The sequence below is a fragment of the Poecilia formosa genome, unplaced genomic scaffold (genome assembly GCF_000485575.1).
Source record: "Poecilia formosa unplaced genomic scaffold, Poecilia_formosa-5.1.2 Scaffold1, whole genome shotgun sequence".
NCBI lineage: Eukaryota > Metazoa > Chordata > Actinopteri > Cyprinodontiformes > Poeciliidae > Poecilia > Poecilia formosa.
Window position 1 is genome coordinate 473,200 of NW_006799940.1, and position 11,395 is coordinate 484,594.

At 34.5% G+C, this 11,395-nt stretch overlaps 1 protein-coding gene across 1 annotated transcript; it reads left to right on the top strand.

The window, feature by feature from the left end:
- The first annotated feature begins 206 nt into the window (after nucleotides 1-206).
- Nucleotides 207-11,039, top strand: LOC103135097 (ras-related protein Rab-10-like). Its single transcript, XM_016665908.1, has 3 exons — nucleotides 207-940; nucleotides 8,854-8,914; nucleotides 10,868-11,039. The coding sequence occupies exons 1-3, from the start codon at nucleotides 814-816 to the stop codon at nucleotides 11,022-11,024; spliced, it is 345 nt and encodes a 114-aa protein (XP_016521394.1). The 5' UTR covers nucleotides 207-813; the 3' UTR covers nucleotides 11,025-11,039.
- Nucleotides 11,040-11,395: the final 356 nt, after the last annotated feature.

Sequence of the window (11,395 nt, forward strand, 5' to 3'; positions counted from 1 at the left end):
CTGGGAGGCAAAGGGACTTCTGCGCCGTAATGTCAGGGTGATTCACGCAGTAACATTTGGCCTATCGGTCACGCTAAAGCACGCTCCTTGACTGGTTGAGCTTTACAGTTTCAACCAATCACAGTAAGTTATACCACCAAGTGGCAGATTCAGTAACCAATCAAAAGCTTATATTTTGACAGAAGGTTGGGAGAAGGCGTGTCCATTGGTCCAGGGAGTCGCCGCTGTGGCTCCTATTCGAAGGCGACGGCGGTCGTCTGTATTTCTGCTCTAATCTCATCTGAAAAGCTAAATTACACCTAGCAGACAGTGAATTTAATTTACTTTCATGTTTGGTTTATTCCCAGTTCTTCTCAGTCGAGCTCTCGGCGGGGCTCTGGAATGACGACGTGTGCGGAGAATTTGAATTAGCTCGCAGTTAGTTTGAAGAAAGAGTGAGTTGGGGCAGAGACGTAGAGAGAAGCCATTTTGTCCCGACTGTGTGGGAGAAAAGAGAGTGGAAAAGAGGAATCACACGGGAGGAGATACCATTTTTTTTTTTTGCTTTTTGTTCTCATGTTGTAAGAGAAGAAACAGTTCGGGATATATCAACTTCTTGGACACGTATTTGGGTTCTTTATTTGGGTGATATTTTAGCCTACTACTAGCTCGCCAAAGCTAATCAACAAATCCCAGATTGTTAACTGTTAACAGCCAGGAGGGCTGGAGCGGGTTGGTCAAGTTGGCCACGGAGCTGGAATTAGACTTCACATAGCCGTGCTAGTTTGTCCTTTGTTTCTTTTTGTATCTGGGTGAACACATAATTATTTTTCAATGGCGAAAAAGACGTACGACTTGCTGTTCAAGCTGCTGCTGATCGGCGACTCGGGTGTGGGGAAGACCTGCGTGCTGTTCCGCTTCTCTGACGACGCCTTCAACACAACCTTCATCTCTACCATAGGTAAGAACTCCAGATGACACACACACAACTGGGCTTGTAGTTGGAGGTGTTGCTGATAGTTTTCGACCTCTGTCGGAGGTTTTTGACTGCTGGGAAAGTCATCTGACCCCCACCATGCAGCTGGAAATGGTAGGCAGGACATATTTGGTTAGCTGCTTTGCTAGCATGCATCGTTTCTCCAGGCCTCGGATTATTCTTTAAAAAACCTATGGGATGATCCATAACCCCTGTTTTTGTTGCTTCTTATTTAAGTGAATAAAACACTGTGATAGTTTACGTTCACACCGGCTCTAAGTGTTAGTTAATGTAGAGGTATTTTTTGTCATGTCAGTGGCTAACAACGACGTGTTGGTAGCACTGCAGGGCGGCCATACTGTGACTAACTCTGAAAACTATTCCTCAAACCAAATGACAAGCATTAGCTTCTCCAATACAGCCAGATAATAAATATTCTTTGTTTGCTTTTACAATTTAGACGGTATCTTTTGCAGATATATGTAAATTTGTTTATAAAAGCCACCACTGTCAATGCCACAGAATAAAAGCTCATTACAAGCAACACTCAAAAGAATTATATATCCAATTGAAAGGACATTACAATAAAATTATACAATGCTAAGATAATGTCTGTAGTTTTTAAACAAACAGCTGCAGCAGTTTTTGTTGTTAATTTACATAACAACCTGTTATTCATCACAAAAATTAGCATTATTCCTAACAGGTTTAATAGGTATTAGCATAACATTGTATAGAAATGCGTCAAATACATTAGAAAGTGGGTCAACCACATTTATTACCATCATTTGTTGCGCTTTTGAGATGTATGCAGATTTTGTCAGAATTAGAAAAGCTGACGAAAAGAGGACTGATTCGATCAAGTCGTTTTGTTAAATAGCATGAAAACATAAACTATTTGGGTTATTAAAAAATTGTACCTCTATTCTGACAAATAAAAACCTTGTTTTATAGGACTACACATTTTTGTTATGTTGCTAACAGGAAGTAAAGAAATAAATTGAATTCTAGGTGTGTTTTTTGACAGGGATTCTAGCAATCTAGACTCATAATAGAAAGTAATCTGTTTTAATTATATTGTGAAACCTGCAGCGCAATAACTAGTAATGCTCCCGTTACAAATCAAAAAAGATGCTTTCAAAAAAGGGATAAGCAATGTCAAGGTAAAATTATCAAAATATAATGCAATACAACACAGTTTAGAGCGTTTTTAGCAGTAATAATAAAAGTGGTATAAATCTATCATTACATACAGTTTAAGGTTTTGCAAATCTGCCACTAAAACCTTCATAATCTTTATGTTCAGTCATATTTTGTCTCGGTATTAATGCAAACCAATGTTTTTAAACTGTAAAGTTTTTATACTTAAAGTTATAGCTGTCTATACCTTTAAAGTTCTTGCCATGGAGTAATGCAGCACTTCCCTGCCCCACCTGTTGCTGAACACTTTTGGGAAAGTAGTTCAAAATGTTTTGGGGGTTTGCAAATATATATTAGATTTTCTTGTTACTTTTACAGTTGATTTAAGGCTTAATAAAGTATCCTTTTCATAATAACAATAGGTGAAATAATAATTGCCCATCCAAAATTGAAAAGTATAAATTAAAGTAGCATTATTGACACACTGTAGCCTATTTTTGGTAGCAAAATAGATTCCTCTCACCCAATTGTAATTGAGGATGTTGAAATAATTTTTCGTTGTTGTAAGAGTAGAAAAACAAAACTTCCAAAAGTGGGAGCAGAAGTAGGAAATGTTCACATTATGATCATTGTTTCATTGTATATCCCTAATAATTAAAAACAGTACAAATTGTTGTTGTTTTTGTTTACAACCTAAAAGCAATATTTATTTCTACTGCTACTAAAATGTTATAACGTTATGATTATTGTAGCTATAGTATTGTAACTGTAATGTATTTTTTTAGTCTTTTGCTCTCTATAGATTAACACAAACATAATTATCTGATAGTAGCTGGTTAATTACTTGGGCTAATTATTAATGTATCCATCCTGCAGTCTGTGTTTGACGTTAATGTGTTTTGTAGCTTGGCAACTTTATTTTTTTAAACTTCATAGAGTGATAGAGTTGCTCTTTTAGTTTCCATGACTTAAATTATTTCAGAACAGCCAAATTTTCTCTGCTGTAAAGAAACATACAGCTGCACTCTGCCTGCATTCTGTAATTATTACATGTTAAGTTAGATAGAAGTTTGCATTTTTATTGTCAATAAATACTGTACCTAATACATAAAAAACTAAAGAGTTTAAACTTTGCATGTTATTTGTTTGTTTTGAAAAAAACTAAATCAGTTTAGTATTACTGGCACACAGATCCACATTTGTTTTGTAAAATATTGCCAATAGGTGACATTGATTTTGGTTTGCAGCCATAGCTGAATAATTAAAACCAGAATATACCACTGGAGACCTTGTTGGGGGGATAAAGGAAACAAGTCAGTTTTGTTAAAATATTTTGGCTACAGACGAGGTGACGTTAACCATAAACAGGTTCTCTGGCTTTAAGGACTTTGTAGCTGTTGCCACAACATGACACAAGATGACTTAATGACTCAATCATTGAAATAAGGTCAACAAAACTCTGTATAACAATTGCAGAATTACATCTGATTGTTGTCTTAAGGATAAACAAACAAACCTGTTGGGTGTATTTAAGCAATTTATGTAGCATTACAAGTTAAAACAGCTTTTTGCAACTGAAAAGCAAAGAAGCTTTGAATTGTGAGTGTATGAATGCCTTAGATCCTCCAGTGGGAGTCATAAACGATCCTCCAAGGTGGCATCATCAGCCTCTTTCCTCTACCTTACTTTACACTTGCATCTAAAATCGCACTTGCATGAGTTAAGTGTCAAAGTATGTCAAATCCCGGCGCAGCCAAAGCGAGGCCTCCATTTACTCTTATTGCTTAAGACCCGCGCTGAGTAGTAATGAAACATTAGAGTGCTCTGACATTATTGTCCCTGATCCTTTGGACTCGGCTTTCGTTTCGACATTTCTTTTTAATAACTTATGTCTTGTTAAGTTATCCTGAGTATAAGCAGCTGTTTCCAGCGGCGTCCAAGTTGGATTAATTTGTCGTAGTTGAGACATGAACTGCTTTGCTGCTGCAGAGCTTGCCAATACATGAAGACTTCTGCCTTTCAGTCTGCACCTTTGCTTCGACTTGTACTACACTGCAAAAACAGAAACTCTTACCAAGTATTTTTGGTCTAGTTTTTAGTTCAAATATCTTGGTACAATTAAAGTAAGACAAAAGTAATTTGCCAGTAACTTTTCATTCTGCATCTTTGCTACGATTTGCAATACACTGCAAAAACACAAACTCTTACTAAGTATTTTTGGTCTAGTTAAGGAATTATCTTTGTAACTTGTAACTTTTTACAAGATATATTAGCTTGTTTCAAGTCAACAATTCCTTAACATTGATGAAAACGTTCTAGTTCCACAGGCAGATTATTTTTCTTATAACGAGACATCTTTTCAAAGTTATAAGTGAAACCTGACAGTGAAGCTAGAACTTTTTCATCAGTATTAAGGATATTTTGACTCCTATATCAGGGTTTCCCTCAGTGTATTATAAGCCTGGTGGGACACCAGGCTTTACTTGTGGGCCCCCACCAGGCTAAGCATTGCTTATTTTTTTGAGTCTTTATACAATGTTTGCATTTTTTTAAGGCTTTTAGTTGGTATTCAGGTAATAATATTCCAATGTTTCAATAACACATAATTATCAAATGATATTTTAAAATTTCCTGTCAACTTTAAACATTTTTAACTCAAAAACACAACGGCCCAACCACCGGCCTTAGCAAGTTTTCAGGGGGAAACCTTGTATATCTAGCTGAAAGTTACTAGAAACAAAAATACTTGGTAGGATTGTGTTTTTAAGTGCCCTTTTTAAGATTACTTAAAAAGAGCAGAGTAAAACCAATCCTTTAAGATCTTTGTTGTAGTTCTTAAATACAGTCGACCAGCAGGCTTTTCAGTGAGAGGAAAAAAGAACAAGAGTGACCTTTGGCCCTGGCCTGCTGATCTTGGCAGCGGCAGCAGCGTTTTCTGTTTTCATTTATAGAAATGTGGAACTGAATTCAACAGCCTAAAGTCAGCAGAACAGGTTTTAGTTGTCATTGTTTTTATATATATATATATTTTTTTGTCTTGTTTGTTTTTTAAAGTCGATTGTTTGGTGAAACTTGTTGATGTCTTAGTTGTGAAAGGAGCAGAGCTTAGATGGAGATCTCACCTGAAACCTGTTTGACATAAATAAACTGGAAGCAATGGCACGGCCCATTTTCTCATAACCGCACCGTTCAGGTGTTAAACTAGAAACGCACAGGTCGTAATAAATGTTGTCTCTGTATAACCAGCAATAAACTCAGTTATAACCACTGCTAAACTTTCAAAGTTATTACCAATCAGTGCAAAAGGGAAAACTTTATTGTGTTTTTTATGAGTCCCTCTGGCACGTTGAGCTGCGTTTGGGGGGAAAAGTTTAGGTACTTACCGAAGGTAAATTGATTAGTAATTCACATTTTATGACTTGGATACACTTACACACTCTGCTATAACCACTGGCTCTTAAATAGTGTAAAATATTGCAGTGTTTTTTTTGTGTAAAATTATGTTTCATGTCATTTTTGCTGTGCAGTCTGAAAGGCTGCTCGAGTTTTTTCTGCATTTCAGCCCTGATGGTTGTAACATGAAAATTGGTATTTAGCAGAAACTGCTCCCACATGGTGCTGATTTCAGTTTAGGAAACTTGCATTTTTATCTTTGTTCCACCTTTAATTTACATTTGTAAAGTTGCCAGCAATCATTGGAATCAGTCGAAATATTATATGCCGTTTTTTTGTTTTTTGTTTTTTTTTAGTGTTGCTGCCTGGGAAATAATTGCAATTTGAAATGTGTTCCCAAGTGATTCCTTAAGTTATTTTTTAACTTGCTATTTCACTTATTACTTTTATATCTACTGTTCGATCATAAAAAAATCATCCAAAATAAAATATTAAAGTTGGACAATCAAACACATACCATTCTCTTGAAATACTTGCAAAATAAAATATAAACAATAACAGCATGGAAACCAAATTCTATAAATAAGTGTATTTTTTTGTGAGCTTGGAATTGGGGCTGAAACGATTAATTGTGATTAATCAATTACTGAAATCAACTAATTTAGTAATCGACTAATCATTAACTGATGTATATAGACTCAAAACAGGAAATTTGCTGAAAGAACAACATATTCAGAATACTAACAAAGCCAAAAATATATCTACAATTAGCATTTTAGATAAAATAAAAAACATTTAGTAAATGTTAGTTTTATCTTTACCTTGTTTAAATTCTGTGGAAAAAATATAAGCAGAAAGGACCGAGCTTTTCACATTTTGATTTCAGATTTTTTTTTTTTTTTACTGCAGATGCATCTGTTACTACAAATCATTAAAGCAATTCCTGGCAATAAAATGTTTATTTTAATATAAATTTTATTGGATTTTAGGCAATAAAATTATTAATTGCCTAAATAAACATGTATTAGGTAAATCTTTATATATAATAATAAATAAATAAAGATTTATTTATAAGTAAATAAAGATTTTATGACCTCAAATACATTTAGTTAATAAATAATTTATTTAGTAATAAATGTTTATTTATACACGTATAGTATATTATATATCTGATGCCACCTAATAAAATGCAACAATTTATTGGATTTTAGGCAATAAAATGCATTTCTTAATTAAAATAGGAATTGAATTGCTTATTTGCATATTTTATGTATTTTAATATTACATAGAATATTCACAGAATGTGCCTTTTTTAAAAATCTAATTAATCGTTAAACAATCGATTAATCAATCACTAAAATAATCATTAGTTGCCGCTTCACTTGATAAAAATGGACTCTATTAAGATTTGTGGTGAAGTTTCTCCTTTGACTGTATTAACCATGACTACATATGTTTATGGCTCCAGATTGTTGTTGTTTTGATTTAAAATTATTCCAAACGCTGTACTGAGCGTAGCTGTATGGAAATCATCTTCCTACCCCTAAATGCAAACTTTGAAAACTGTGTAAAGAGCAGAACTGAAAACCTGGAAGAGGAATGTCGTCTTCCTCCGGCCCAGGTCTCATACCTTTTCAGAGACAGCTGCTTCTCAAAATACCCGGCTGGGAAACCCCCTCTGTCATTATCCAGGCTGCTTTTCTTCAGGATGACCTGGCTCTTGCTTAATATCTTTCTGATGATCTGTCATTTAAAAAATGCTTTCTGGGGTTTTTATTTCCACGGCAACTGGAAAGTGCCTTGTATTTATGTTTGGAAAGAATTGATCCTCTTTCAGCTTAGATTGTCATTGAAGTCCTATTTTAGGGAAGTATGTCCATTTTCCAGTGAATCTTTTTTACCCAACTTCCCAATGCTGAGGCCAGTGTTTAAAAATAATGGACTGTTATCAATAAAACTGTCCCTTTTTCTCTATACATCATCCCGGATTATATTATTTATGCGTCTTTTGAAGCAACTAAAACTTTCTTTCCCACTGCTTCTCCCCCAAGGGTGTCCATAATATCTGGTGAGTCACATTTTGGCAGGCAGTTCCTTCGTTGTTTTGCGACTCCACCCCTCCTAAAACGCAGCTGTTTCTTCAACGTTTTGACCAGGAAAACGTCCTGACTGAAGCAGAACTGACCAAAAACGAGGTTCACAAGAAGGAATGAATCACAGGGCTTAGACTAGATCTTCAACCAACTCATGAAAACTTTTCTAACTAGTGTTAATGGTGGTTTATTTCATTTTGGTGCTGTACTTTTTCATACTTTTTAAAATTAAATCACTTGACTTTACAATATTTGACCTAAATGTCTTATGAAAATAACCATTGAATGTCACAGTTCTTCCCAAAGTAGCTGCCATAAATTAATTTGTATTATATTCTATCAGAACACCTCAAAACAAAAACACTTATGTTATTAAACAAAAAAAAAGTTTAGTTTAAACTCCTTCCAGAGGGAAGAAAAAGATTTCTATAATGTGAAATATTGTTTGAAATCTACAAAATCATTATCTTTTGATTTTTGTTTTGTTTTGCATGTTTATTTTAACTAACAGTGCTAAAAATAATAAATATGCCAGGGTGGAGATGTATGTATTTAGTAGGACTGAAACGATTAATCGTATCAATCCTGGGTGCACCCAATTTATTTTTTTGGTTTTTACCTCGATTTCAGCCTGAACTGTTGGGGTTAAAGGAACAAACATAACTCTTCAGAATCGAAACGCGTTCTTTCTTTTTCCACTCATCTTCTCCTTAATCTCTTTCTTTGGCTTTCATCTGACTCGTCTGTTTTTGTGTAATTGCCACAAAACTACACAAACTTCCATCTACCAATTACTTGAGTAATCAATTAATCTGTCAATTATTCTGACGATTAATTGGATAAAAATGTCACATTCTACATATTTTTCATTTAACCACTCAAGCCTTTTTCATACATTAGAAATGCATTGAAAGATGCAAATATACAAATAATTTAGTTCCATATTAAATAAGAAAATAAGAATTCCTTTAGTAAGCCTGAACAGGGTGATTATAAAATTATAAAATGCGTTCAAATGCAAAATTTATAGATATTTTATACAGTTTTGGCTTAATTACAGCTCTAAATGTTTTTTCCCCACCAAATAGCTTTTATATTTTTTTTGTCTGTATATTCCAGTTGACGATTAATCGATTTCAACCAATTAATCACAATGAATTTGATTAATTGATTTCAACCCTACTTCAGTTAATCGATTTTCTTTGTGTTGTCACTCAGATAAACTCGCAAAACTATGTAAAATGCATCCGACACGTCTGTTTTTCTTTACAGGAATAGACTTCAAGATTAAAACTGTTGAATTACAAGGAAAGAAGATCAAACTACAGATTTGGTAAGTCCTTTTTTAAGCTTTTATTTGTAGACTGCCAACTTTTTTATTATTTGTGTGGCTGCTTCAGTTTCTCACTTGTATCATGGTACAACATCTGTTTGACAAAACTCCCTCAAGCCTGGAACTATGCAAGAACAGGAAATGGTCACCGCAGTCCATCAGGACATTTGCTGCATCATTGTTGGTCCACTACAGATAATTTCCACCAGCTGGAGTTTAACTGTCTGCTTTCCAAGTGCAGCACAGCAGCTGAAGTGTTTCGTCATCCAGTCTTTGGTAGAAACAGAGAGACACGAATAAAACAATAATGGAAATGTTTCCGCTTGTTTTATTTTAATGGATTTATTGCTTATTACATCAGCTTGGAGCCGTCTCTTCTTCACAGTTGGGTTGGTTTATGTCAAATATTTCCAAATGTTTCCATAAAATCCAATCTAGACTTTTAATCAAAATGATTCCATTTATCCTGGTTCTACATGGCAAACATCTGGCTTTGGTGTTTTAATTGGTGAACAATAATCTTGCTGTTAGGGTTCTGTGCACAGCAACAGCCTTAGCAATTAATCAATTAAACAACTAATTTAAAATAAGCTCAATAAGTTGTATGATTGTCTTTTTATGGGTCACTTTTTCTACCAAAGACTGGACGACAAAAAGCTTCGATCTGGTGTATTTGGTCTCAACCAGCCCCTTTTTGAAGGACAGTTTTGCTTACAGAGACTTCATTATCCTTTTTTTTGTTTGTTTGTTTTCAGTTTTTATATACATTCTTGCTTCAACTCCCCTGAATCTAATTAACTGCTCTTTACCAAACTTGATAGCATGCTGAAGCTGTAATTAACCGTTTTATTCAGCTACGTTGCAGCAGGGATGCATGTAAACATTGCAGGAATCTACTTGTTTAGACTTCTGGCATTCTGGATTAAACCAATTCATTTAACTCTTGGAGCTAAATGAATTTAACTCCTCACGTCCAGTTGAATTAAACATAAAACGTCACATGAACCTCAACAGTCTTGTCAGAAGATAAGATTATGCTGAAAGTTGCCACTGAAATAAAACAATTTTCTTTTTTAATTGGCTTTTTGCAGGTGAAATGCTGAAATTTTAAATTTTTACCCCCTGTTTTTTAGATGCATCAAACACTGAAAACGTTCAGCTTTTTCAGGTTATGTTCTTGAAATTCGCATCCATACAAGATGGGAATCTTTTTATACCAACAATAACAATGATAATACAGATCTTAATGGCTAAAGTCAGAAACTAAGGGAGATGGATGGTGACACTGGAGTACCAAGGAAAATGTCAGTTATCTGAAGAAGCCGATGCAACATTTACCATTAGTATAATTTGTGATGTTTTCTTAAATTTGAGCAGTATTAGAAAATATTTTGCTCCTGGATTTTCTCCCATGGTTAAAAAAAAAAGTAAAATTATATGAATGGAGAATAAAGATAATTTTAATTCAACCAATTCACAACAAACATACTCACAGCTTTAACGTATTGATTCTAGTCTAAATTGGGAAAATATGATTCAGTTTGATGAAGTTGGATCCTATATTAGTTTATATTGTTTGTCACATGTTCTTTAGTGTGAAACATGAAAACTTTCTCTCTTAATTAGAAATGTTTTGAGTTAATTCACCATGTTTCTGTATCAGATCGGTTGATACTAAACCTCAGATATCGTATTGGAAGTGATTGGTGCATCTGTAAAAACAACATGTGATAAAATGTCATAAATGACTTATAAAGCATTACAAAAAGCTTTAAATATGCATTTTAAATGAAAAATAAGATGTTGTTCCTCTCTAATTTACCCAATTTTGTATGTTTTTGTTTGTAGACGTATAGAAATATATTTTATGTTACAATTTATTTATTTTTTTGTATTATCTGGAATTTATTTGATGATAATGTAACATTTCTAAGTGAAACTTTTGCTGTGCAGGGACACAGCAGGCCAGGAACGGTTCCACACCATCACCACCTCGTACTACAGAGGCGCTATGGGCATCATGCTGGTCTATGACATCACTAACGCCAAGAGCTTCGAAAACATCAGCAAATGGCTGCGCAACATTGATGAGGTGAGAAACAGAAACTAATGCAGCCAGCAGGACAAAACGGGAATAATTCAGTGGATCTGTGTTGATTAGATGCAGTTTGCAGTTTGTTTTAAAGGCCAACCTGAACTCTTTGCTCGTGGACAGAAAGGACTAGTCGGTGCGTTTTCAGTGGAAAGTGTCGGGCCAAACTGGGCGAGGCCATCTGACCTTGTCATTGTAATTTGTGTCACCGTTGCTGTTTTTAAAGAGGAAAGGAAACAATGAATTTCCTGCTGAGAAGTTGACGTTTCATTTGGTGCTCTAAACCCCAAAGAAGCTGAGATTTTAAAACACTTTTCTCTATTTTATTTGTTGTTAATCTAGTGGACAAAAGCTGTTTGAATAAACTATGGAGCACGACGAACGTCTTC

What these genes read in the sequence shown, in the direction of transcription:
- LOC103135097 (XM_016665908.1), top strand. Translation starts at nt 814, where the DNA reads ATGGCGAAAAAGACGTACGACTTGCTGTTCAAGCTGCTGCTGATCGGC. An exon ending in AACCTTCATCTCTACCATAG is followed by an intron (nt 941 to 8,853) that starts GTAAGAACTCCA and finishes TTTTCTTTACAG; the next exon opens with GAATAGACTTCAAGATTAAA. An exon ending in AAGATCAAACTACAGATTTG is followed by an intron (nt 8,915 to 10,867) that starts GTAAGTCCTTTT and finishes TTTGCTGTGCAG; the next exon opens with GGACACAGCAGGCCAGGAAC.